Here is a 27,422-nt window from a genome sequence, read left to right as displayed (position 1 = left end):
CTCTCTCTCTCTCTCTCTCTCTCTCTCTCTCTCTCTCTCTCTCTCTCTCTCTCTCTCTCTATATATATATATATATATATATATATATATAGAGAGAGAGAGAGAGAGAGAGAGATAGATAGATAGATAGATAGCAAAATTGCACTTTTGTTTGTTGTTTCTCTCACATGAGTTGAGATTGAATAGTCTGGTACAGGCGTGCCTAAATTATGCATAAAACAGTTTTGACCATTACAAGTAGGCTACAATATTTTCATTTGTACACGAACAACCGATTTCACGTGGGGAGGTCCCTATTTGCCTTATAGGTGTATACTCAAATTCCACACCTGAGAAATTATGCAGGCCTTGTTGTAGTGTGAGCTTGAGAGGAAGTCCAGTTATGACAATTGCGATTTGTCAGAAACCAAAATGACCATTTCATTTACAGGCTCCCTCCAGCATCTAAATGAGAAATAGTTGGAACGAACCCCAAAGGAAAGTGTAGGATTCTAACACGAACTACAAGATAAAATAAAGGGTCTGCTGCAGGGGATTCGCGGACAACTCGTCAGCTGAGAAAAATATTCTCACGTGTAGGGTATGATATTTGATGAATCAGACACAGTTTAATTTCAGATTTCAGAACATGCTCGGAGACAACACAGTTTTCTGTCGCTGACATTTCTTGAGAGGAGAAAAGGGGGATAAACTTCTCAACACAAACAGATAAATGCTCATTTGTTTGGACCGAACATTTATAAAAGACAAGGCTAATGAATTTGCACCAACTGCAAAGACTCATGTGAAGGGCGCCCCCCCGACACACACACGCTTTTCTATTCACCACCACATCGCAGGTGTAGACAACATTCAAAGGCCCTTGAAAAACATTGTGTGGCTTCCGACAGTGTGCCTCTTCATGTTCTGTAATTGCATCAGCGCCTCTAACTGAGAGCCGCAGAGCGCGCGTTTTAAACCGAACAGTATTGGTAGAAAATACAGAAAGGAGAGAAGAGAGGGGACATTATGGGCCGCATGGATACAAACACAAGCGCTGTTCTTCACAACAATGACCCCTTGTATCCCCGCCATGCGACACACTGGCACCCAATCCAAAAATCACCACTTTTTTTCATTATCCATTAATGTTGACTGTGATAAGGGAATCCTAACCATGAGTGCATCTCTCTGTCTGATTCTCTGCCTCTTTGATTCCTCCTCTTCCCTCCTTTCTTTGCCTCCTTTGTTTTATCTCAGGTGAATTGTAATCATGTGATCAAAACGAGCACCCCCTTCCCCCTTAAATGAAAAAAAGGGGAACAAAAAGCAGTTCTGTGCATATGAAACAAGAAAAGAAAAGAAGGAAAAGGCTTGTGTCTTCCCTTCTTCCCCCACTCTTTGTCCGCGTCCCAACAAACTCTTGACACAAAATGCTCCAGGAGCGCGGTGACTCAGCCCGGGGAGCTGAGGTGGGACTGTCCGGTTCCTGGGGCTTTAAACCGGGGACCTTCAAAGAGCCACTCCGGGGATTTCTCTCCCGCTGCGTAATGGAGGATTTGCGGCCCTGCCTCGGTTTGACGTGAGTGTTTGTTTTGGCGTGTGTGTGTTTGTGCACGGCGTGCAATGACGGGAAATTAACAGGCACCACAAAGTTACATTGCTACATGATTTGATGACGTTTAGGTGAGACCACCAATGTCAATTGATGTAACACGTTTCCAAGGCCACAAGATGTTTGACAGAAATGTGCTGGTTAATGAAAAAAGCCAGGAATTGGGTCGAATTTTATGTTTCGCCTCTATTTAGAAATTTGGCGCTGTGACAAAATGCTTCAAAATATATTTTCTGGATTTTTTTTGTTATTTGTTAGAGCTATCAGTGAGATTACTTAAATTAAAAAGGAGAAGACATGCTATTTTTAATAATTTCCTAAATACATAACATTTGCTGTTGCCTTTTAATAATGACTGGTGGCTTGACAGTCTGACAGTCTTCGTTCAGACTGAGATAAATTGAATAAGCAAAGAGAGGTAGAGAAACGTTAAGTCATCTGATAGTTTAATGCTGCTGTCGAATAATACCCCAGTGCTACTAATACTGATAAAAACTTTTTAGGTTATAAGGCGTCCAAAAGCTGCTTGTCAAATTATCTTGAGCCAAAACTTTAAGAATCAGTCTGTAATTTAAGATCGTTATTTTTTCAGGCTATGATTTTCATAATAGGGCTATGTAAATGGCTACATGGGAAAAATATTAAATATGAAAATCATTGTCTTGTCGCTGGTTATATGCTACTCATAAAATGTACAATTTTACTTAATAATTAATACATTTTACTGAAGTAGCTTTACATTTTTTCAAAGAAAAAATAAATAGGCCTATATTTGCAGCAACTCTCAAACTGCAAAAATACTAAGCTATAAAAAAAAACAACTAAAAGAAATATGTCTCAGTGGAATTTGGTAGATTTTTAAGAAATAATAATTAGTGAATTATTTACTGTGTAACCGGCTTCCTTTGAACAATAGTTAAAATGTTCCTTGCATGAATAGACTTTGATGGAAACGAGGTAATGTTTAATAAAAGTCTGCTCTGAGATATGATTGATGAAATGTCATAATAAAAATGGATTTATATTTAAAAGTAACAAAAGAACCAAAAAATGTAGAAAAGTCGTAAATATAATGGATCTTACAGAATGATTGGTTTCGCTGTACACATAATAGCCAATGCAACTTTTGAGACTCCCTCTGCAGAACAGTTTTAAATTAAAAGTAAATACTACATTTGAAGATAGCCTATTTTTAATGGACTGAACTATTTAGCAACAACATGAACACAGAGCAAACCAGAGATGAAACACACAAACAGCCATTCAAAATGATACCAACTTGTTCAGTCATATGACGGAGATGATGTAGTTTGTTGTGAAGCACACACACACACACATAGTGTGACAGTTAAAGGTCAGCAGACCATGGGTCAGCGGCCCGGGGCCAGGCCAGAATCACAGCTGTACACACACACAAACACAAACACCATAATCTCCACCTGACTTTATACAGTCCTGCTAAATATTATGTATTCTAAGTATATATTTAGTTGGATCAGGACCAAAATTTTGATCTGTGTGTTTTAGGAGGGAAACAGACCCCAAAACAAATCAATTCAAAAATAACTAAATACATATGGAGCTTGAAATTGTAACAAAACCTCAAATCCAAACCTGTGATCCTAATCATGTACTGGTGAAAATCAGGTACTGAACTCATTGACTGCTATTTGCTGATCTTTGGAGCCAGATGATGTCACTCTCTACAAACAAGTATCCAGAAATACACATTTCTAACAATGTAGCAAGAAATTGGAATTGTAGGTCACACTGGATTTAGATGAAATAATGCCAGAGAAATTATTAAAGTCGAGCCAGATTAGAATATAAAATACATGTATGTTTAAATGTGCTGTGATTTATTAACATTAAAAAGGAATCACAACCAATTTCACAGCCAAATCAAAAAGATAAACTCTTATGAAACAGCCCTTATTTTCAATTACATTACTTGCTGCATGCTTACTGTGAACTATAAAGTTGTTTTGGATATTGTATTAGTTATGTGGCTGGTGTGTATTATATTGTGTGTTGTGGTGCATTCTCCAGCAAAAGTGCCAAGATGGGAGTATTGCCCTTTCTGCCTTTTTTTCAGTTTCACACAAACAAATTCCTCCTGACTCACAAGAGGCAGGAATCTGTTCAGCTGACCTGGTAGTGGTGTTAGTGTGGTGTTGTCAAAAGTCTGAGCAGATATGTAAACAAAAGTCTCAACATATGCAATTGTGTAGGTCTAACACACATCCTGAGTCACTGAATCATTTGAACGCTACTTATATCCCTTTCGTACTCCCAGATACACTCTTCCTCTACCTCTCTGTGATGCTCTTAAGCTAATTTTCTCTCATTCACTCTTTCTCTATACCTGCATGCACCTGTGCAGGACAAAGCCGGTGTGTCGGTATTCCCCTGTTGAAGTGGATCAGTCAACCTTGCAGACGGTTCTGGTGGGCCGCTTTTATTGCAGTTATTAAGTTATTGTAATCAACTCTGTCTTATATTTTGTGCTAAAAGCAGCATTCAAGCATGAGTTGCTCTGGAATAATGGCAGCAATAATGAGAGATTGATGTATTCCAATATGACTTTTCCTATCCTACAGGGAGGTCAGATGTGACGGTCAGATGTAGGGATTCACAGTCTTGCTCAGGAACCCTGTAGGGGTGTAAAGGTCGCTTGTTCTTTCTAAGCATCAGACCATCCCTCCATTTTAAAAGTAGTTTACTGTAATCCAACATGAAGGGGCAAGTACTGAGCTTTAACAATTTATTAATTATTCCCTAATAGTGATAAATATCAGTTACATCCCCAATTAAAAGGTCAGGGAACCTTCAAACGGGTAATAAAAATAACTCAACCCTCCACAAGATCTTCCTGATCTCTTCTCCCCGTTCATCTTTCTTAATAAATTCATGCAGCTGTGTTACATTTAAATAGGTCCCCCTTTTGAATGTCTGTGAATCGTGCCTTTGTGCTTATACCACCAAAGTTCCTATTCTTTTGTGTTCGTCTTGTCTTTCTCCAAGTTACTGGTTAGGAAGGAGGGGTAAAAACCGTGTGCGTGTGTGTGTGTGTGTGTGTGTGTGTGTGTGTGTGTGTGTGTGAGAGAGAGAGAGAGAGAGGGGTTGGCAAGAACTTGGATGGGCTTTCACTGCAGCTGGGGAGTGAGGTGGGATGTTGTGTGAGTGTGCTTTACTTGGCTATGTATTTGCATGTGCTTCTGTGTGCCCTTGTGAGACGGTGTGTCTGTGTCTGCGTGCCTACATGCGTTTCTCTTACAGGATATAGTTGGTAAATATGTGTGTGTGTGTGTGTGTGTGTAGGCTTTAAGAGATGGACAGCGCTGCTACTGGTGCTGGTTGGGTGAGGATGAATGGGGTTGAGATGTGTGTGTGTGTGTGCGCTGCTACCTTAATGAATAGCCCATTGTATGTTCTGCTTCATATCTCCACTGGCCAGCCAAAGGAAAGAATCTAGTTACTTCAATTGTGTGAGGGGGAACATCTAAAGGAAATTGATATATGGGGGTTGAGGTGGGGTGTGGGGAAGGGTGGTGGTGTTGGAAGGGGTGGGGGGTATTGGGGTAAAGGTCCCAGGTGAGACACAGAGAGAGTTTAGTTACTTGTGGCTGATCTCTTCTGGTATTCTGTAATCATCATTTACTTGTTTTAGGGAACTTGGCTCATATTTCCTGTTTTCACTCTCAGAAGGCAGTTGGTTTTGATAAGTATGCGTTCATGTATTGTTCATCGCTGTGTTAAGAGTCATAATATTTTCCTGTAGCACCAATATCTTCGACTTATGACCAAAAACCTACCAAACAAATGACATTCTCATCGGCCTCAGCTGTATTAAAGGCGAACACTGTGAAGATTATACCTGTGTTACATCTGCATGTTAGCGTTGTCATTCTGAGCATATTAGTATGCTGACGTTAGCGCTTAGCTCAAAGCACTGCTGTGCCTATAGGTACAGCCTCACAGAGCCGCTAGCATGTCTGTAGACTCACAGTCTTGTTAAATCTTATGCTTGTGTTTCAAACACTTTAATGCAACTTGGTTATATGTATCATCCGATTTGCACACAGTGTATCACCCCATGCGATTAAGTGCAAGGTTGCACGCATCTTAGATACATTAAGTTGAAATACAACTAATGAACAGAATTCTGCTGTCAACTTATATCCACTTTTATAGGTATGTATACACATACTGTACGAGGAATTTGACATATATGATTATGTATTATATTAATTACTACTCTATTAAAACAACAACTATGAACAGCAAAAAGTGTTACATGACATAAAACAGAGTGCTGTTAAAATGTGTGGATTAACATTATAGAGTATGTAAATCACCTGTATGTTAGGTGGCTTTAGCTTAATCGATTACGACATGATGACTGACAAATTAGATTATCGTGCAATAACTGCCTGGGTGTGAATACTCTGTGAGGTACTCCACTGCACTGAGTTGCCAATAACACACTGACAAGCATCACACCCTTTTGAATCAAGGAAGACTGGCCCTTAGAGCTGTGGGGTTGCCAAGCCCTGCTGCAGCTGTGATGGCAACAAGAGGCAAAAGGGGAAAAAGGGGATGATTCAGGGAGAATAAGAGAAAGAGAATCCTCAATGCAGCCCTGTATCCCTCGCAACTGTCTCCCATCAGAATCAGGCACATTATTCTTTTACGTCCACCTCTTTTCATCTACCATGCAGTTCGAATGTGTGTATAGTGTGTGTGTGTGTGTGTGTGTGTTTTTCAGTGTGTGTGTTTTTCAGCAGCAAAACTCCTCACACATCCCTACACATACTAGAAGATTTCATGGAAAGATTTGGAAACTCCCAAAACAGCCCATCTCTGTAGGACGATGGGGACATGCTTGAAAAATGATAATTGGGCGGAATGAGAGGCGAGGGACGTGGAGATTGAGTCATTTGCAGGAAAATGCAGAAAATGATGTTCAAGAATTCAGCTGGGAACAAGGGTGTCCTTTGTTAGGATGTTTCTGCTGCATGTCAGGCTGGTTGCTGTTTGGGACATCATCCCACAGCAATGATGTGCCCCGCTAAAAATGTTCAATTTTAATTATTCTCTTACAGACTTTTTCCCCCTGGACACAAAACAAAATGCCCATTAATTATCTAATTTAGTTTGACATCCTGGTAGCTGAGGATAACAATATGCATTTCAGATACTTGCAAACAGTGGTGGAAAGTAACTGAGTACATACAAGAAGTGCTTTAAAGTTTTTTACTCTTCACTTAAGAATGTCGATTTATGCTTCTTTTTTATTTCTGCTTATTTACTATATTTAAGGGGGAAGTATTGTATTTTTAATTCCACTATTTATTTGACATCTGTTTTGTGGTGGACGATTTGTCGTATTCCCCTGTTGAAGTAGCAGTATCAGTCAACCTTTCAGAAGGATCCGGTGGGCTGCTTTTATTGCAGTTGTTAAGTTATTGTAATCAACGGCATCTTTTATTATATTTTATTATATTTTGCGCTTAAAGCAGCATTCCAGCTTGAGTTCCTCTGCAGTAATGGTAGCAAAAATGAGACATTGATCGATTTATTTGACATCTGTTTTGTGGTGAGAGATTTTTCATACATAACATGTAATCAACTTATAAAATATGAAGCAGTGTTATATATTAATGCATGAGTAATAATATAGCTAATACCTATTTAATAAATTGTGGGTGGTGATGGAACAGTGGATAAGACACATGCCTTTGATGTGAGAGACCCGGGTTCGAATCCACTGTGAGACACCAGTGTGTCCCTGAGTAAGACACTTGATCCCTAGTTGTTCCAGGGGTGTGTGACCTCTGTCATATATAGCAATTGTAAGTTGCTTTAGATAAAAGCGTCAGCTAAATGAATAAATGTAATATAGATAAAGGTTTTAGAAACAAAACAAATTATCATCTCATGAACATGATGTACTCCTATAAACAAGCAGACCTAAAATTTAAATTAGAATTGACTTAACTTTGATGCCAATGAAATGCTGCTTGCACATTATCACGCATCAGTATCAGTAACAGTATACAATAATTGCGAAAGGGGAACTCATGCTGGATGAATACTTTTTGATATTACTTATGTGAAATATCTTCTTGACTTGTAGTTGTGATGGAGCATATAGTGCTATCACTATGTTTACCATCACTGCTTACAACTGCATGGGCTTGAATATGTGCCTATTCCAAAAATGCACATACATACACATACCTTCTTGTATCGTTGTTTTAACTCACATAATAACGAATGTTAGAAGGAAAAGCAAATAGCAGAAGGACTGCCAGGATCAGATCGATTTTAACTCAAATAAGAGTCCATTGTATGAGACTGTTGTCATACAGCACACTTACAGATAGTATAACGCAACACAGTTCAGCAGCATCACAAACTATGCCCCTCCAAAATGACTGTAAAACAGCGCCAACAAAGATTTAACATTATGACTTTCATAAAAGTAGGAATTATTGCACGACTATTAGACTGGAGTAGCTTTAGCTTGGTGTACCTAGTAAACTGGCAAATGAGTGTAAACGGCTTAAAACTGTGAAAAACAAGATTTTATTCTTGTAAGAACTTTCTCTGAAATGTGGGGGACAGCTGTGGTCTTTGGGATTCATTGTCAGCCCAAGGTTTGATAATCATTAATTGTCTGCTTGTATCTTGCTATATTGATTATGGAAAGTTTTGAATTGTTACTCAGTGGATAAAACTCTTAGATTAGCTGTCAGTTTCTGAGTGAGTATGAGTGAATGCTGGTCCGTCAAAAAAGACTTTGCATTCAAAGTACTGCAATAAGTATTGTAACATAATTTTAATGCCAATAATGTAATACTGTGATATTCTGGCATCTTAATCGTATCCAATATTGAATGCTCATTGAATGTGCCTCTCTGTGTTGTCCGGTTCTGAGAGTGGATTGACCTGGGTTTTACTTCCACTGTGTTACAGGACAGAAGCTGTTTTGATGTGAGAAGTAAAAACAGAGTAGGGAGGACAGGAAGAGGGGTGATGTTTCTTAGGGGGAGATATGGAAAAGGATGTGGATAAAAAAGTCACTTTCCAATCATGGGTTTTTCTCGGAACATTGAATTAAGCAGCGTGAACGGGTGGGGGCCTCGAGGGTCTGGGGGTGGCTGGCCGCAAAGATGCCTGAATGAAAGAGTTTGTTGTTTGATGCTGGGAGAGGGAGATGAAAGGGGAGAGGGAGATGGCGAGTTTGTCGGGCATCAGTCCCCTCTCCCATCGCCTTCTCACCCTGCGGCCCTCCCTCGCTCTGCCCATGTGAGCTAGAGTTCATACACAGGGCCCACAGCTGCTCACATAGACTCAGACACACACACAAATACACAGAAGTACATGCATTGATGAAAACATGAGTATCCACACACACACACCAAACTAAAGCATACAGGCAGACGTGCAAACTACATATAGAAATGTGAATCTGCATACTCTGTTTACTCTGTTTGTTCATACACAGTTACACAAACAGACAGTCAGTCACATGTGCATGCAGTCCCATAGAGGCACATTAGAAAACAACACTCGATCACACACAAAAACATCACATACACATGTATTGTGGAAAATAAATTAATAGTCAACACTCAAAGACTGAAAACTTTATTGCCCATTTAAGCTGTCAGTAGGGAGATTTATGTCTGGCTCTGGGTGCATATTTAAGGACAATTAAGACAGCAAAATACCATATCTGTTCCCCTAGGTCAGCCACACTCAAAGTACATCTAACATCTTGACAATAAATTTCATATTGTAAATTGCATAAAGTGTACACAATCTTTAGGGTTATTGACCTCTAGCAGTTAAAAGAAAGTTATTGTAATAAATATGAGAAAGTGTCTTCTGCAACACCTCAAGATAATTTACAAAGGTACTAGATTCCTGGCTTACAGCCAGTAAATGGGAAATGGTTTGATTAGACCAGTCCACTGTAGTAAAGCTGAGCTTAGTTACAATGTGAACAGATCAATCTATTTAACCAGCATCAAATGCCAAGAGAAGGACACATATCGAATGAGTTTGCATGGACGCACAGCAAATTTAAACACATATGGAAATATATACCATTATTTTCAGCATCTGTAACCCTATTCAGATGAGAAATAACATCAGTGTAATGGTTCATGTTATTAGGCCCAACCAACAAAGCCAACCTTGTGGTGAGCGAGAGAAGTTTGTTTCTGTTTAGTGTCTGTTCAATCGTAGTTCCTCTTGATGAGCTGAGATAATTCTATTTAACTCATATCAAGTTACATTAGAGCTTGTCGTTTGGTTGACATACTAACCTACATGGATGCCGAAAGTGTGACTTAACATTCATCTGAATGGGATGTGGTGGATATGCAATGATATGCAGTGGTCCTCTCGCAGTGTTATTAATCTTAAAAACCTGGGGGAAAACAGAAATAACATTATTTTGTGTCCCAAAATACAACTCAGTAATAAGATTCGGTTGAATTAGGCATCTGGATTCCTAGACATGTAGAGCTTGTATTTCAGACAGTGTAATGATTTTGCCTCCCATGTTTTTTAAAAAGAAGTAAAGGAGTAAATGAGCCGCACACAACACTACACAAGAGATTTAAAGATCATGAGAGTGAATCTTGTTAAAGGGTTGGCAAAAAAAATTAAAGATAACAAAAATAACAGAAACACACTATTTATGCTGAACTGGATTGTAACCTATTTGACAGGTTTTCATGTTGTTGTGTCCAAATCTTTAAAAGCAGACTGCCAGCCTCATTCTTCTCCCTTCACGGATGGCTCTCCTCGGCCAAAAATATTTTGGGAATCTGTAATTGTACACCCTAATCCACCAACGGGGAGACAGGTGAAAACGAAGCACAGGCTCAGGAAGAGTTTGAAGTAGAGTGGTCACTGATGAAAGAGGGGCTCATCAGAAATTGGGTTTTCCATAGCTATATGTGAGGATGTCATGGCTCAGAGAGAATCTGAAGGTATGATTAAAAGTGAAAGGAGTGAAAGCAAAACTGATCCAAGCATGGCAGAATCAGAAGCAGCTGATTAATAAAAAAAATTAAAAGTGGGGGGGGGGGGCAAACAAGAAGGCTGGGAGCACACATATTTAGGAATAAAGACAGACGTGAAGAAAATGGAAACAACAGGAAGGAGCTTGAAAAGGGGTCATGACAGTGATACGGATATCAGTGGCATATTAGTGCCTTGGGCAAAGATAGAAAAGAAGAGACAGAGGAAGAGCAATTGGAGGAGTGTAAATCCCAGGAGAGAGGAGGGATGGAAAGGATGAGAAGATGATGGACACACACTGGCACACACAGACACACACACATCCCATAATTAGCATGCTAACAGGCATTTAAATGTCCCACACAAAGGCTCACTGTTGAGCCTTGGTTGCTCACTTCGGAGACAATACACAATAGGAGTCAGTGGGAGCCCCCAAATCACCCTAATAGCCCATGTGGCCCAGCGTGGCTTCTCCTATTTTACCATTCCACCGATCACACTCATTCACTCACTCACTGACCGGCTAATGAAAAGCTGATTGCCTCGAGGCCTGCAGTTATTGAGCAGCTTGCCCCTTCCTCCTCATTTCCCTCTTTTCATCTTTTCCTCCACAGACAGAAATGGTTCAGAGGTCCAGTGTGTGGGCTGTTTGCCACTGTCGGTACTGCATGGGAACGGTGACATGACAGACAGAGATGGAGGATATATAATTAAAGCAAGATCACGACAGGACAGCCATGAGGGGTGCAAGGGGAAGCCTCTTATTAGACTGACACAGAGAGATTTTAACTTAATTAAAATCCAGACAGAAATGATTTAATTATGGGATAGGAATTGACTGTGAAAATGGAGATACTTTGTATATTGATGTAAGGAAAGTACCCTTTAGCAAACAGCTGTGAGTTCTCTCTGTCAAAATGCAAACCTGATATCCTCACACTGTCAGAGATCAGGACATGCAGTGAGCTGTTTCCCGACAAGTGCTCTGTATGTTGCTGCATGCCCTCAAAGCACCTTTCATAGGACCTGGTGGGTAAACCCTGCAATGAGCCTGGGTTTGTCTGCATAAGCTTCAGCTTCACTGGACCCCCCCCCCGTCAAATGTATATAATCCCAACCCAACGAGCCACTGCACAACAAGTGTACTATAAGGACTCTTTATTTCAAGGAGCACCCCAGATTCCCGTGACAGATACACCTGCCAACAAGCCCAGTGTCTGAGGTTTGAGGGGTCTTCAGTCTCTCTCTCAGGTTCCTACTTTTCCTCTTCTTCTCCTAAAAGTTGTTTAAAAACTGAAAGAGAGAACAACTGTTAGACAGCAAAACCTTAAGGCTGCAGACACAACCAAGATCTCAGCTGCCTATCAAAATTTAAGCCAATTAGACCGATGATACACGGACAGATGACGTTTTTTTTTATCACTTCTCAGCATGAATTAAAGTCCCCATAGTTTTCTTTAGTAAGCCCAAATCGTACCCACATGCTGTAATTTACTTGTGTCATGTTATATTTTCTGCTATTTTAAATGATCTGAAAAGCAAATTTATACAAGACTGTTGACTGCCTCTTGCTGATAATGTCTCCACATGGACACCAGGCTATGTGCTGATGCTAATGCAGTCAAAAGATTGTTGGTACTCCACAGCATTTGGCTGTCCTAAGCCAGTCAGTTTTGAAGCGAGGCCCTCTTCATCAACAGATCAAGAGGTGACTTTACTACAGCACACTCAATTTCGAGAAATTCTGACCTTATTACTAAAACCTGTTAGTGCTGTGTATTGGACAACTTGGCATCTGGAGATTGTTCAATTGATTCAAGAACAAATGACTGGGATAGGCCAGCAGGGGGCACCTGCTTCCAATGCATGAATAGTTTGCTACTGTTATTTTGCAGGCCTTGGTGCCCAATTCCTCATAAAGTCATCAGATCCGAACAATTTTGAAGTCTACAAGACTAGATGTGTTATATATCCCTGGCAGGGACACTTTGTTGTATGAAGTAATATGAGAGTGATGAATCCAATTAAAAATTAAGTTTGTAATCTACACTCTCTCACCACTAGTTGAGGATCACATTTGTGTCCCATTTGTAGGAAAAAAATGAATTTGTACAGGTCAAACTGCTGTGTGAAGGTAGTCATAGTCCCTCGAATGTCTTCTGTCCAGATCAGATTGTTACTAAACTATCACGCAAACACTTTTTTCACTAACTCAGCTGAAATAAGCAAAGGTGTCTGTCTGAACATGATGAGCTGTACAGATTTCTGCATGTGTGTAACTTTGGCTGTGTTGCTGAAAAAGCAGCTGAAAGTTTTCCATTAATTTTGTTTGAACAAAAAAGTGATTTGACCGCGCACCCAAACCTGGAAGGATTGGGGTGCTTAGCCAAACATTTAAATATTTACTCATTTGTCAGACGCTTTTATCCAAAGCAACTTACATTTGAGGAACAACATACAAGCATCAACAAGCATCAATACAGCACGAGATCTACAACTGACAATGCATACTAGTAAGGGCAGCAATAAGTACTAGTAAGAGCTAATAGCACGTATGGCATCAATGGGGTAAATACCTAGGGAAGGAAGTAAGAGTTAACAAAAAAGTGCAATCGATACAAGATAATTGTAGGGGATAGAAGAAGAGAACAGGAAGTGCATGTTAAAGGTTAGGAGGTGTTATGAGAGAAAGTACTCTTGGAAGAGGTGAGTTTTCAAGAGCTTCTTGAAGTTACAGAGGGACACCCCTGCTCTGATGGCATGTGGTAGCTCGTTCCACCATCGTGGTGTCACAGATGAGAACAGCCTGAGATTGCTTTGTGTGTAGGGATGGCAGAGCAAGGCGGCGTTCGTTGGAGGAGCGCAGTGGCCGAGAAGGAACTTCTCGCTTGTAGGCCTACTAGGCTTCTAGGCTTGTAGGCCTAGATGGAGTTTAGGTAGATGGGTGCAGACCCTGTAGTCACTCTGTATGCAAGCATTAGTAACTTGAATTTGATTAGTAAGAGAAGCCATGCAAGCTAATGATCAGCCCCAGTGAGGTGGTGTAAATTGATAAGAGAATGGGCCCTAGCAGCGAGCCTTGGGGCACCCCTGTGGACATTTTGATTACAAACATTACAACAGGATAAAAGACTGAAAGTAGCGGTATTAAAAGTTTATCTGCGAGCTCTTGTGTTGTTTGTTCTGTTCCTCTGTTTAAAACATAGTTATATATAAAGGTAATCATAAGGCTAGTTTGACATCCTGTATAATTTCACGAACATCTCAAGTGTATTCACAGTATACCAATATTCCTCTGGGTCTGTTCTGTCTTGTACAGAAGATCCATCACAGCAACAAAGCAGAACAGACACCTGACTGAATTACTGGACACTTTAGAGCCCCTTAACCATTCATCAGTAACTGACATTATGATTGGAGGCAGTCAAAGCTTTGAAACATGTGATATGCACAGTAACCATTAGTTCTGTAATGGATTTCCCTTGCTTGTGATTGCTGTTGCTTGAATATTTACATTTTATGTCAAAATGATTTAATGCTGAAGGAAAATTATGACATTTCCTCTGTGCATAATTACCAACTAGTTTGATATGAAGAGAGGCTAGAAAATGATCTTGTTGTAATTTTCTCCTTGAATATAGACTTCATTAACCAGGTTTGAGCTTCTCTGCTGCTTTTGCAGTACACCACTAGAGGGAACACATGCTTCAGTGTTTTCTGCTGAAACCCTCTATGATAGAAATGGCTGCAGATGCATCTAGTGGTTTTGGAGCTTCAATGCTAAAGCTGCCTCAAAAAATTTTTAATTTTCCTTACAGGTTCAGTCAGCGGACTGGCATTGTATGCAACTTTTACCAGGATGATGTTTGAAAAAAGGAGAAACAACCAAAATTATATAAATATTTATTTGCAACATCAAAAGGTGTACACGGAAGAATAAAGTGCTTTGTACTTGACATTTTTTTCTTCTTCTTAACTTATTTCAGTTACTTCAATAGATTGCTTAGTGCATGTTTATCTCCCAACGGGGATTTGATTCATACAAAGCATCAAGCAAAGAAACCATGAAATTTGTCTGTTACACAAAATGGCATTTACAGATGTTGTTTTCCTGTTCTCATGTTGGCTACGATTCTGCGCTCATGTTGAAATATGAACTAGCTATACACTTCAAAATACTACAGAACGACTTTTCATACATTGCCAGTCAAAACCTTTTAAGCATTGTATATTTATTTCACATTTTTGTGTTGATCTTCAGCAATTTAATAGTAATTTCACATAGTTCATAAAAGTAAGCTGTAGTGTACCTATAAATGTTGTATGACTTTTTCGTTTCATTGGAATAAATGTGTCACCCCCGTGTAATAAAGCACTAATTAGTGCCAATTAGGATCTGAGAGCCCACCAATAGGTTATGTTCATAGCAGAAAAAGCACAGGTGGAGCTAATGATAATGATGATGGTTCAGTTCAATTTAGGTGTCCCAAACATTTACCAGTGAGCCAGTACGCACAACCAGGGTTCAGGGCATGCAGGCATTTCAAGAAGTACTTCGAGACGTTTTCAAAAGCTTTAAAAATAAACATTAATGTGTTTGGATCCCTCAAGACATTCACTAAAAAGAAAATGCCAAGAAACATAGGGTATCTTTGAACAGCTAAACATCTGGAAACTGGACAGATCTCTGATTAAAATGTTCTGGCAGTCCTGGTGTACTGTTAAAACCATAGTATCTAGACATCAAATGGAAAACATATACATAATATAGTACACATACAGTACAGCTGCCGCTTACAGAGGCCTAATTAGAGTCATTTAGGTTGCTTACAAGTTACAAGTTACATATACATACACTTATAACAGTTATGTGAAACACATTTATGAATACATTGCTTTAGAGTAAACTGGCTGGCAGTGAATGTCAATACAGCGCTTACATATGCTTGATATGTTCCTATTATCAGGTTTTGCAATGAAAATTTAAACAATATCCATTTTTAAATCTAACACTCTTGAATGCTTGTTGCTAAGATCCACACAAGCTGAGTTTCTATCTCTAGCACAGCCATGTTGATACAAAAACACAAAACTGCTGAAGCAATAAAACCAGCAAAAAACAAATTCATGAATGAAAAAAATAAACAAACAATAAAAGTCTTTCAAGAATGAGAGTTGCAGTATCATCAGATCAAAAGGTGAAAGGGAAAAATACATTCATTTCACATCCTAATTCTCTTGAAGTACCAGATGAGAGAAACTTGACACGTGGAAATGAGATAATGAGTAAATTAAGTTTCATCACAGGTATTTCAAAATCAGGTAGATATACTTTATCTATGAGTGATATTCTTTTATTTGTACCACCTGCCTCTAAAAGGAGGGCAACTGTTTTTTTATGTCATGTATTTTACAACCACCATTACAACTTACTTCAGAAGCAATTTTCCTGACATACTTTATTCTCACTGCCCCAATCCAGTGATTTATTGCACATTTCCACACACTGTACTACACCTGCATCCCTTTGTTTCCTGCTGTCACAGTGGCTTTTTGCTATCAAAAACAATGAGTACACTTAGGCTGCATGCACCCCAGTTTCCAAATCATGAGTCAGAGACGCTCTATTTTCCAGCTCCAGACCTTTGGCAAACAACAGCAGCACAAAAGCTTCTCAGCATTGTTTGTTATCACTGGCTGCAGCCTCCACAAGAAACAAACCAAGAAAAAAGTTTTGTCTATAAATTGCTTTATATTTATAACACTAATAGATTAATATTACTTGACTATTTTTAGTACTTCTAATCTAAAAGAAATATTTGTTTCTATTATATATAAAGATATTAAGAAAATATATTTTGTTTTAAATAGATGCTCTTAAAATTCAACTTTGTTTTCATAAGAAAAAATATTTTTTTAACATAAGATTAAAATTCAGAATAATACTCCTCCTGCTACACCAGTGATTGCACTTGGAATGGTCTTGGTAGTTGGTACACTCTTCACTAATGAATACTAAAACCCCCAAATTAAGGGAGATTTTTCTTTTGACGGGAAAATATTTAAGAAAAGTCTCAAAATAGTGCAAATAGCAGACTTTGGAGGGAACTATTGCAGGCAAGGTGACCACTGAAGTCCATGAACAACATGGAGATTATCAAGCATAAATCAACTTTGATAAAAATCTTGACTTCAATCCTCTTCAAAAAGGAAGAGAATTACACCAAAACTGCTATTGCATTCATAAAATCTCTTGTTCACAGAAAAAAGGAAATTCTTTAATAAAGTTACATTTTTCACAATTCAAAATGCAGCCTAAAACATTTCTGGATTTGTTCTGTTATTGTGCTTTCCTTTGGTAATGAAATCATAATAAAATGTAGACAAAACTCTTCAATGTTTTGTCAGAGATTCTTAGTCCTCCTGCAGAATCACGCTGGTTGATCATTATGGCTCTTCAAATAATGCAGTTACATGTGCCAGAAGTTATTAAAGAAAACAATGTCTTCTTTTTCTTAATCTCTGATCCCATTGAAAGAAACAAACACATATAAATATAAAACAACACTGGCAAGGCAAAGGGGGTTCACATTTCTGTACATGCAGTCCAAAACATCACCAAGAAATTTTCAGGTCCAACTGTAGATAAAGTTAAAAGGATTGCTGAATAAAGAGGAACACAGGACTATCCACACTCCCTGCACTCTTTAGATATCTTGCTCACTCTTATAGGTCACTGGATCAAGAGGTATGGCAGTCTGTAGAATGTCAAACTCCATCTGGTTATTGTCCATGTCCAGAACGCACATGACGTTGTGACTGCCGGATGTCATGGTGGCAGTGTCCTGGAACATATTTTGGAAGTCTACAGCAACGGAAGTCCTCCTCTCCTCTGCCCTCTCTTTTCCTACAATCTGGGAGGAGTCGAAGATGTCATCGTCTTCCTCCCCACAGCTCAATGCTACCTCGTTCTCATAACAAAAGGCGCTCAGCGACCTGGGAATTAAGTCTTGTGTGGTTCTACATGTGGGAGAAGCGGCAGATGAAGCCCGGCTTGCAGCCTCATCAAGTTCTTTGGCGCTGAGGTGGGGAGTTGACGGCACCTCATAGGTCTTGTTGAAGCGACCATAGTCTACCTTGTAGCGGTCTCGGTCCTCATAGATCACAGGCTCAAACCTGTGACCCCAAAAGATCTCTCTGGCAAGGTAGGAGCTACGGAACTGGGTGGTCATAGCCGTGGCCTCCACCATCCCCTCCAAGATCACAACAACCTCAAAGTCATCTGTCTCCAGATCAGCTCGGCTTAAAGTATACAAGGGGCTATCTTTGTCTATCTCATGGACAATAACCAGCGGGGATACTAGAAACAGCCTGTCTGTGCCCTCATCATAGCCCACATTCAGGTCCATCTGCTCCAAGGGGAGAAACTCACCCTCAGCTGTGACATATGAACGTATCAGCTGAGCGCGTACATGAGCCTCCACAATGTGGCTCTTCCGCAGGTTTCCCACCCTCCACATGAGGCACAACTTGCCGTCGCGCAGGGCAATGACAGCATTTTTGGAGAACACAAGGGTCTGGTTTCTCTTCTTAGGCCGCGCCATCTTGGCCATGATGGTGCCAATCATGAAAGAGTCAATGATGCAGCCCACAATGGACTGGATAACCACTGTTATCACAGTGACAGGGCACTCCTCAGTAACGCAGCGCCAGCCATAACCAATGGTGGTCTGGGTCTCCATGGAGAACAACAGCGCCCCAACAAAGCCCTGGACATGAAGAATGCAGGGCATCCTTTGCGTCTGCCCTCCACCTGTGTGTCCAGTGGTCGGTCCATACAGCCCCCCAACCACCAACCCATCACCCTTCAGCGTAGGTAGCTCCTCAAAGTCCCCATGTGCCAGGGAGACACTGTAGAAGATAATGCCAAAGAAAAGCCATGAGACCATGAAGCTGATGCAGAATATAAGCAGCAGGTATCTCCAGCGGATGTCCACACAGGTGGTGAAGATGTCAGCTAGGTACCGCTGCCTCTTTTCCTCCATGTTGGTGAATAAAACATTACATTGTCCATTTTTCTTTACAAACCGGCTCCGTACTTGGCCGGAGCCCCTTGTCAGAATCTTCCCATTGTAGTTGTTCATCCCTCCTTGTCCACTTGTGCTGTGCGCAGCAGCAGAGGATCCTGACCTCCTCCTACTGTCTTCTGTCTCTGTGTCGCAGGCCGAGTGCAGTCGGACGCTGGGGGAACCGTGGCCGTTATGGAGTCCTAAGGTAGAGATCTTCTGGCGTTCCTCCTCTGGCAAAAAGGCTGACACAATGCTGTACCTGCCACCAGAAAGGGGGAGAATAGGATTCAAACATTTGGTTAAAAAAACATGGTGACATTAGATTGACAGAAATAGATAACAGTAGGAGATTTAAAACTTTTCTTGTCAAGTTTAGAAATGAATGTGGTCATGTGAAGTTTCTACTGTGCTAAGGCATAGTAAAAACTTACACAGACAATATTAGACATTTGCCAGCATAGTCTTCCACTGCCGAAATGACGGACCTGATCACAGCTTCAGAACACATACAAACTTATTTATTTGAATGATCACTACGGTTTTGTAAATCAATTCCTCATTTTAAGGGAGAAACCTGACCACTTTCTAGGTGTTTCACTGAAATGTTCTTGAGTCAAATGACATCCCAAATGCTGTGGCTCCAAACCATTACCATTACATAGTTTTAAGAGAACTACAAAATGTATGAATAAAAATTAAGTGTGTAACAGTTTGGTGTTGGAACTGATAAAAAATCTATATCATTCAAATTGCAGTTTGCACAATATGAGAAAGAGGCAAACGAGAAGGAAGACAGCTTACAAAGCCAGTAATCTTATTGATCCCTGTGTACTTTCCAGTGACAGGGAGATAGGAAGATAATACCTGACTCATTATGAATACAAGGGATGTGAGCAGGAACAAATAAGAAACAGCCAGCCATGCAGTTTAAGGGGAAACTCGTTGGTCAATACAGTAATACAAGATGTCTGTGAAGCCTCTCATTCGTCCAGGTCATAGTTGTCCAAGGAAGGTTAGAATCAAGGGCAACTGGACTGGCATTTTGCCTCAAATTCAAGAGGCTGCTTCAGTTCAGTAATAAAAGTTGGATTTAACTCCCAAACATAAACAGTCCATTCAAATTGACCAAGCTTTTCACAGTCACCTGAGTGTATTAATCAACCTAACCTGTCTCTCTCCTTTGCATGGAGGATTACCGGCTGGGAAGGTTAGTTCAGTTTAGCTATGTGAGAAGGATTGCTGTCATCACAGATTAAAGGATTATATCTTTATCAGTGTCAGTCAGACAACCCATTTTGACATGGGCTGATGTATATGTTACTAATTATATGTAAATTAATGTTAATTAATTTATGATCATTCATTAGCCCACTGATAATTGAGAGATCGGATGTTTGAGGTTGGAACTTTGCTCCTTTTAATGAAAAATCAATGTGTTGTTTAAAGTTTTTGTCTGGTTATGGCCAGTGCCTATGTTTTGTCACTGAAATCAATCTTTATTGTGCCATGAAGGGAAATTTATTTTATGTGAAAACAAAACAGTTGAGACAACTATGAGGTAATTAAACACTAAGAAGCAGTTAGACAAACCAAAAACACATCAGAAATGCAGTGGTATAAAACTTTAATACTATGTTAATGTACCAGGCTATTAATGTATTTATTGATAGCCATTATTACAATACAACATCCTTCAGTCAGTAACAACAAGACAAGAGCTGGTCAGGACAGTGTAGGACGGCCTTGGCCTTTTTAAGGACCTTCTTGCTGTAAATATCCCTTAGCTGGGCCTGACTCACCCCGACTAGCTCACCAAATTGACAAGCCCCATCTTACTGGCCATGTTAACATTTCCGGACAAGACAATTTTAAAAAGGATAAAATAGTTTCTGTAAGGCTGTTGAGATGCCCTTTAAAATCATAACTCCTGTACAAATTAAATAGATTAATAGATATCCTAAAATAAATAAACAATAGTCCAATGATTTCAAATCAGAACCGTTGTTTAAACCAATAGCAGTTTCCGGGAAAATTCTTATTAATCAAATTTGTGCAGTAACACTGAAAAAAAAAGTAACATAGTGCTATGGATTGTCATTCGAGACTCAATCAGATCTTACCTTAAGTTCAGTGATACAAAATGATCTAAGTTTCAAAGGAATGATAAAGGAATGTTAAAATTCAAGAGTAGATTCAGGACTTTATAAAACTCACCATGATCATTTAATAAAAGTAAGAATTAATTGCACCATTACAATCCAGCTGTAGTCCTAGACAGGCAGCAGCTTCCAGATTAAATCTCTCACCTGCTGGACCTGCTTGTTCCCATGGCACCAATGATCACTTATCTGGGTCCTGGCTGGTATGCCAAACTCTGTCCTTCTCCCAGAGATCAGGTCTCCACCGTGGAGGTGGTGCTTGGACCACTGAGAAGGACCCCTGCAGGAGAGAGAGAGAGAGAGAGAGAGAGAGTAAGAGAATCAGCCCACATCACTTCACGTAGGATCGCTATAATCAAATAACTGCAAGTACACACGTAGCCTCTGAAGTACTACTTTAACTTATTCCTGCCCTATCGTTCTTATCACTTTGTTTCCTTGTCTCATCTTCCTTATGTCCTACTGAACATTTGTTATACTTGTGATCCTTGTTCTTATATTCTGTATTTTACCCCACTGTATCTTATTACCCACGTGGTTATTTATTTTTGAATTTTATGTGTGATTTGTTTTGAAGCACTTTGTACTCTGTTTGATAAGTGTAATATAAATAAAGCTTATTATATTATTATAATTTACAAAAGTACAGATCGTTGATGATCAGATTAGGAAGGTGCACTTCAATGTATGCAAAACATGATTCTTTCTTTAACTTTTTTAAAACATTGTTTCATCACATTTCATCTCCTTATTTACTCAAACATTATACTGTGGGACTGTATTTCTAGTCTGGCTTCTGTGTGTTGTTTTAGTGAGCAAGATGTGGATTACAACGTAATCCTGATGTAATTCTGCAAAACGTCTTGAGGAACAGTGACCCTGCTCTCAACAAAGTTGTAATGTTGTGTGTGTTTGTAAGTGGTGTAATTACAGGTAAAACAAAGTGTTATAAACCTCTCCAGCACTCACACAAACACTGTAAACAATACACTCTTGTGACTGGATTTATTGAATTGCTATTGTTGACAGCTTTGTTTCTGTCGCTGCAAATCTAACAATTCAGAATCAAAATCAGCACCACACTCATTTATGAGTTGTTCACTTAAGCACTTTTGGTGTGACAGCAAGTTGGAGTTCTCAAAGTGCCATACAATTAGCTATCAATACATGTGACACAATTTAATCATGCGAGTTTCTTTGTGTAAATGTCTTTGCTGGAACATTGTTTGATGCAATCCACGTTGAGTTCACTTCATCCTTATTTAAAAAATATTTACTTGTGATAACAGCAACTCAGCCATCAAAACCACCAACAAAAATAAGGATTCCCATATTTGAGCTAAATTGCTGGCTGTTAAAAGGTTCACTGGAGCTTATAGTCACAGATGGACAGATGGTTTTAATTGAACTGATCTTCCACATTGTCTTCAACATTCAAACCAGATGCAGGTTAAGTTATTTCTGGATTAAAAAGGGTAGTATAGAAATATATATATATTTCTAGTATAGAAAAAAAAGACACATCTGGCACCTTAATAGGCCTTAAAAACTAGGGGGAAAGTGTGTTCCAATCCCTGTCTGACTACAACTTCCCCAATGTGTAACAGAACAAAACTGTCTTTCTAGAACACATTTTCTCCAGAGTCTCAAATGACATGAGCCAAGCTCAAGGCTTTTTATTTTCTGATTACATGATTTCCAACCAGAAATACATATATATTTGTTTTACATTTCTGTATAAATAAATGCAGATGATTTCTGTATTACAGTTGTGCAGTCATTTGCTAAATTGTAGGAGGTTCTCTTATGAATCCACTACCATCATCAAGCAAAGCAAACCAGCTCCCAGGGACAGCCCTGGGATCATCAACATGGTTTAGACTTTCATTTTTACTCATGCTGATTGCCTTCAAACCACTGCTCAAAAACATTTCCTACAACACATCTCACAGTAACTAAACATGGCAAGTATAATATCTGACTTCTGCTAAAAGGGTCATTGAGTCACTGACATTGCATTTCATTATTTAAATGTATTAATTTAAAATAATTGCACATTATCATTATGAGAGGATCTATATATCCTTGCTTCTATGCAATGACACTCACACAGACATACTTTTATCTATATGTGTACTTACTGTATGTGAGGATTTATTTTTTGTGGTCTGTCTCCATACAGGTGCCCTTGGCTTCCAACCAACAACACAGCTGTGAAATAAGTTCTCACACATCTGAGCTGTATCTTCAAATGAAAGATGCAACCAGCCAACATTCCATCATCAGTGGTGACACCCTTTTGGTGCAAAGTTTTTGTAACATCTAATGAACCGAGAGGCCAGGAGAGGCAGAGCACAGGTACAGACATGTTACAGCAGAGATGAGACACACACACAATACAAACCAGTTAATGGTCACCAGGTAAAGCAGGGGACATTCAATGAAGCCAGTTTCCATAGGAACACATCTCCTCTGGCATTTGGGGGATGGAGAGAAGTGGAGAGAGTCACCAGAGACACAGTGGTGTAGGGGGGCTAGTATACAGTATTAAGTGCTCTCATAACATGAGTCAGAGAGGGAGGGAGAGATGGGATGAGAGAAAGGGCGTAAGGACATCAATGGAACATCGACATTTGATTTTAAGTAGATCCTCTGTGTCAGAAGTGGCTCTTAGTGGAGACTTTTCTGATCCATATTTCTGAGTGAGAACACAAATGAGGAGAGAAATATGTTTGACTTGGGTCAAAAGCATTTTTAAAAAAGCTTTTATGGTTCGATTATTTTCCTAATGATGTACCAAAAAACACTGATCAAGAGGTTTTCCTTAATTACATATACTACATATATTACATATATTATTACATACATTACAATACATATTTAAGAAATCACACGTTTTTATACAGTTTACATTTCTGTAAGCTTTACTTTTGTTTTTTTGGGTGTTAAAGGTCCAGATAGATTTTAGATAGATTATTGTTTTTGATTTAGGTTTGGGGCTGTAGAGAGAAGTAGAAAAAAAATAGAAGAAGAAAGTACATACGTGTCTCTACAGATTACCAGTAGTACCAGAATGATTAGTCAATTCATCTATGAGCATATTGACAAAAAAAGTAATCAAAATAAATTTTGAGAGTCAACTGGTTACAGCTTCTCAAATGTAAGGATTAGTTTTCAGTTCCTCAGTTTTTTTAGTAAAGTAAATTAAATATTTATGATTATGGACTGTTGGTCTGACCTTTAATATTTTTCTATCATTTTATAGACCATAAATATTTCTGTTGATTAAATGAGTAACTGATATGAAAACAATCTTTAGTTGCAGTCCTACTGTTTGTACCACATTTGCGCATGTCCTGTGTACATACTGTACACTGTACTTGTGTATGACTTTGCAGTGTTTTTGAAGTATTCTACTGTGTCTCTGCATCACTGTCTTCTCCCTTATCTCATAAATCACAGATTAATAGCCAGTCAATATTTCTCACACTGAAATAAGAAAGGTAGAGTCGTTCTGTACTGAACAACTTCCTGGAGATTTCATGATTGTTAATCCAAAAGAAGCACAAAGAGATAGACATAAACAAGCAGGTTGGTTGGGGGGAGTGGGATTAAGATGCAGAAGTGTCCTCTTCCCCTAAAGCAGGGGTCGGCAAATAAGTCTGACATCTGGCTTTTTCATTTCCCTGAGGAAATTCAGGGGAATCCAATTACACCTTTACTGACAGCTTTTTCAGAGGTGTGTCAAGTAAGCCAGAGACTCTTTTGAATGTCCTTCAGAACTTTTCAAAGTAAAAAGCTCTCAATGAACTCAACATGAAGCATTTCTTCAAAAACGTTCTCATGCTTTTATTTTGTGCCTCCAAAATAAAAGCATGAGAACGTCACTTAAGAGGAAGTGAGTTTGTGAGTAACTGTTGTTGTCATGACTGAGATCTATTTCTTCATCAGCTGCTATCAAATTATTAATTTTTTATTTTTCTGCTATCAAAGCAATATGGCCACGGGCCAGATATTATTGCTGGTGGGCCAGTTCTGGCCCGCGGGCCGCCTATTGCCAACCACGGCCCTAAAGTCTTTGGTAATCGCCCCTGATGAGACACACTATTGCATCTGCCCAAAAAAGATATTTTACATCCAGTGTGAATACCAGAGCTTTAAGCCCAGACATGGCCTGGCAGATATGGCATCTAGTTGAGCAATTATAGCCTACAAAGTGATCTGAGTCATTTTTGATTATATGCTGGTAGCATAAAGAGACATTAGCCTTACTGTCTAAAAAAGGTTTAATTTCCAGATACAGTCAAAGGCAAACTAAATAGGCTGTTTTCTGCCAAAAAATGAAAATAAAATTAAATCTGATTGTCAAGATGATTGTTAGAAAAGTACAGAATAACCTAGTTGCATAAATGTAGTCTATTAAGAGAAGCACATATTTGCCAAACATTACTGATGTTATTTATCCCAGTTAGGGACCTGCTGAGTCCATCTCACTATAGACAGATTCATGCTACATGCTGCTTGGATACTGGGACTGTAGGTGACAGGTTCACTTCACTTCCTTCTTTTGCCTTTGCCTTTGTCAAACTATCTTGTACTATGTGAAAATGAATCAATACATACCCTGGTTTCACCTCTGCTTGTCACGAGCCAACCCACAGAGAAGTCAGTGCAAAGAATTATTCCCACACTACCATCAAATCCCAGACAACCTCCGTGTTGGCTTCATTTCAGATGTTCTTTTTCCATGTTGTCCAATTTTACTCTTTGCAAAACATATTATATATGTGATAGATCAGCTGCTAATACAATGTCCAAATATGTCCAACTGTAAATGCTAAATTAGTAAACATTTAAATTTAATTTATTTTATCTTTACAGTCTAGGTCTATGCTGTTTTTCTGAGTGGTCCTGAAAAGGCCATAGGACTGTCTGAAAAAGATGGCGTCACAGGGACATAATCAATATGAGATGGATAAATAACGTTCCCTTGAACAATGAAATTGTTCTTTATTCAAACATCTATTCAAAGATCACTTTACTGGCAGGTTCCTCTGTGATAGACATAGATAGTTGTATTAGACGTTTCGCTTTTGTTTGTGAGTAAAGGTTTTCTTACCTTTTACCCGTTTTTGTGATGATTAAGCCACAAGTTGATGATTTATATTATCTGTCATCCTTCTGTCCTTTCATTCCTCCCAGGCACCAGGTATCCCGAGGCCTTTCCTCCCTCTTCTAAAGGTGTACATGTCAAGCCTCACCAGTGCCATAGAGATTTACAGTATGTGATAGAGAAGTATGGCTGTTCACTCGATTGTACACGACACAGCAGTTCCCATGATGCCCGGGCGTCAGTCTGTCTGACGCAGTGCTTATTTTGTTATGGTAACTGTGAAAGAGCGTACCGTCTGAAGGTAAGACTGTAAGTGCTCTTAATATCTGTCATCTGGAGTGCAAAGTTGTGAAATGACTTAATTCAACAAATAAAAAAATTAATCCATCAAGTTATTGTTGTATACATCTCCTGATACTGAAATACTATTTGTAAACTGAGCATTACTGATACTCACCCTGCAAGTTAGTTGTTGTTTTCTGTCACTTGGTTGTAATGTGTATTCCTTGTGTACCACCACTTCACTTCTCAAAATCCCACTTGCACTGTCCTGGGCAAAGGTCCCACATCCTCACATTCATGTGGTCTGTGATCCTTTATTTTATTCTTCCTCTCTTTTTAGTTTCTTCTTCATCACTTATTCATTCTGTTGTCCCTGTTGTTTCTCTCTTTTAATCCGTTGTTGTCCTCCGCTGCCTCCTTTGCTGACTATAATCCTGTCTGTGTGCGCTCTCCTGTGCATACTCATGCACCCTGGGCTAAAAATGCTGTGTCAATCTCCCCTCTGCAGAGCATAGGTTTGGGAGGGAGGGAGGGAGAGAGGGTTGGATGGAGGAGGAGAGGAGAAAAATAAGAGAAATGGAGTAAAGAAAGGCAAAGAGACAACAGGAGTGGAGTTAAGACTACTGTGGGGCTGCCACTTTTTCATGTGCTCTCTAAGCATGTGTAGGTGTTGAATAATGCCTGATGTGCTCATGTAAGCCTGTGAGAACTCATTTGAGTCATGATTTTGTAGGCTAACTCTCTTCGAGGAACAACAGAGATGATACTGTAATAGGTGGGAGATGAAGAATATATGGGGGCTTGGAAATCAAGTGGTTGAGCTGCCATCATAGTTTAAAAATGTGCATCACCACAGTGATTACAATAAGATGGGATTGTTACTGTAAATTGGCCTGTAGACATAATCCCTTTACATTTACTCCCTCACAGCTGTGGATTTTTTCCAACCCCTTATCGCTGGTGCTGCAGTTAGCTGACTGTCAGTGCATGTTAGCCACTCAGCACAGTCAAAACACCATAACCCCGCTCATCTGTTAACACATGTTAAATGCCACATCCACACAGGGTTACCAAGGGAAGAGAAATGCCAGTTTGAAGGTTTCAAGCAGCGCAGTTTTTCTATCCTGCATCATTCTTTGCTGAATTGCACTTTAACTTGAAGT

The 27,422-nt window shown here is 39.4% G+C and overlaps 1 protein-coding gene and 1 long non-coding RNA gene across 2 annotated transcripts in view; one reads left to right on the top strand and one right to left on the bottom strand.

The window, feature by feature from the left end:
- The window catches only part of LOC123956338, a 30,509-nt gene extending 4,141 nt beyond the window's left edge, over positions 1–26,368 (top strand). The window contains exons 2-6 of the long non-coding RNA XR_006821511.1: positions 18,860–18,910; positions 21,095–21,176; positions 21,677–21,778; positions 23,047–23,222; positions 26,067–26,368. This is a non-coding gene — a long non-coding RNA (uncharacterized LOC123956338). The remainder of the gene's footprint in view (positions 1–18,859; positions 18,911–21,094; positions 21,177–21,676; positions 21,779–23,046; positions 23,223–26,066) is intronic.
- Positions 17,344–23,159, bottom strand: kcnj4 (potassium inwardly rectifying channel subfamily J member 4). The gene is made up of 3 exons (XM_046028429.1): positions 23,006–23,159; positions 21,012–21,144; positions 17,344–18,964 (listed from the first exon to the last, which is right to left on the bottom strand). The coding sequence occupies exons 2-3, from the start codon at positions 21,032–21,034 to the stop codon at positions 17,344–17,346; spliced, it is 1,644 nt and encodes a 547-aa protein (XP_045884385.1). The 5' UTR covers positions 21,035–21,144; positions 23,006–23,159.
- Positions 26,369–27,422: the final 1,054 nt, after the last annotated feature.

Source organism: Micropterus dolomieu, linkage group LG02 (genome assembly GCF_021292245.1).
Source record: "Micropterus dolomieu isolate WLL.071019.BEF.003 ecotype Adirondacks linkage group LG02, ASM2129224v1, whole genome shotgun sequence".
Classification (NCBI taxonomy): domain Eukaryota; kingdom Metazoa; phylum Chordata; class Actinopteri; order Centrarchiformes; family Centrarchidae; genus Micropterus; species Micropterus dolomieu.
Note: the sequence above shows the minus strand (reverse complement) of the source record. Positions and strands in the feature narration are given on the sequence as shown.

Coding starts and splice junctions, on each gene's coding strand:
- kcnj4 (XM_046028429.1), bottom strand. CDS start 21,034: ATGGGAACAAGCAGGTCCAGCAG. Junction 18,965..21,011: donor GGAACAAGCAGGTCCAGCAG/GTGAGAGATTTA, acceptor TTCTGGTGGCAG/GTACAGCATTGTGTCAGCCT.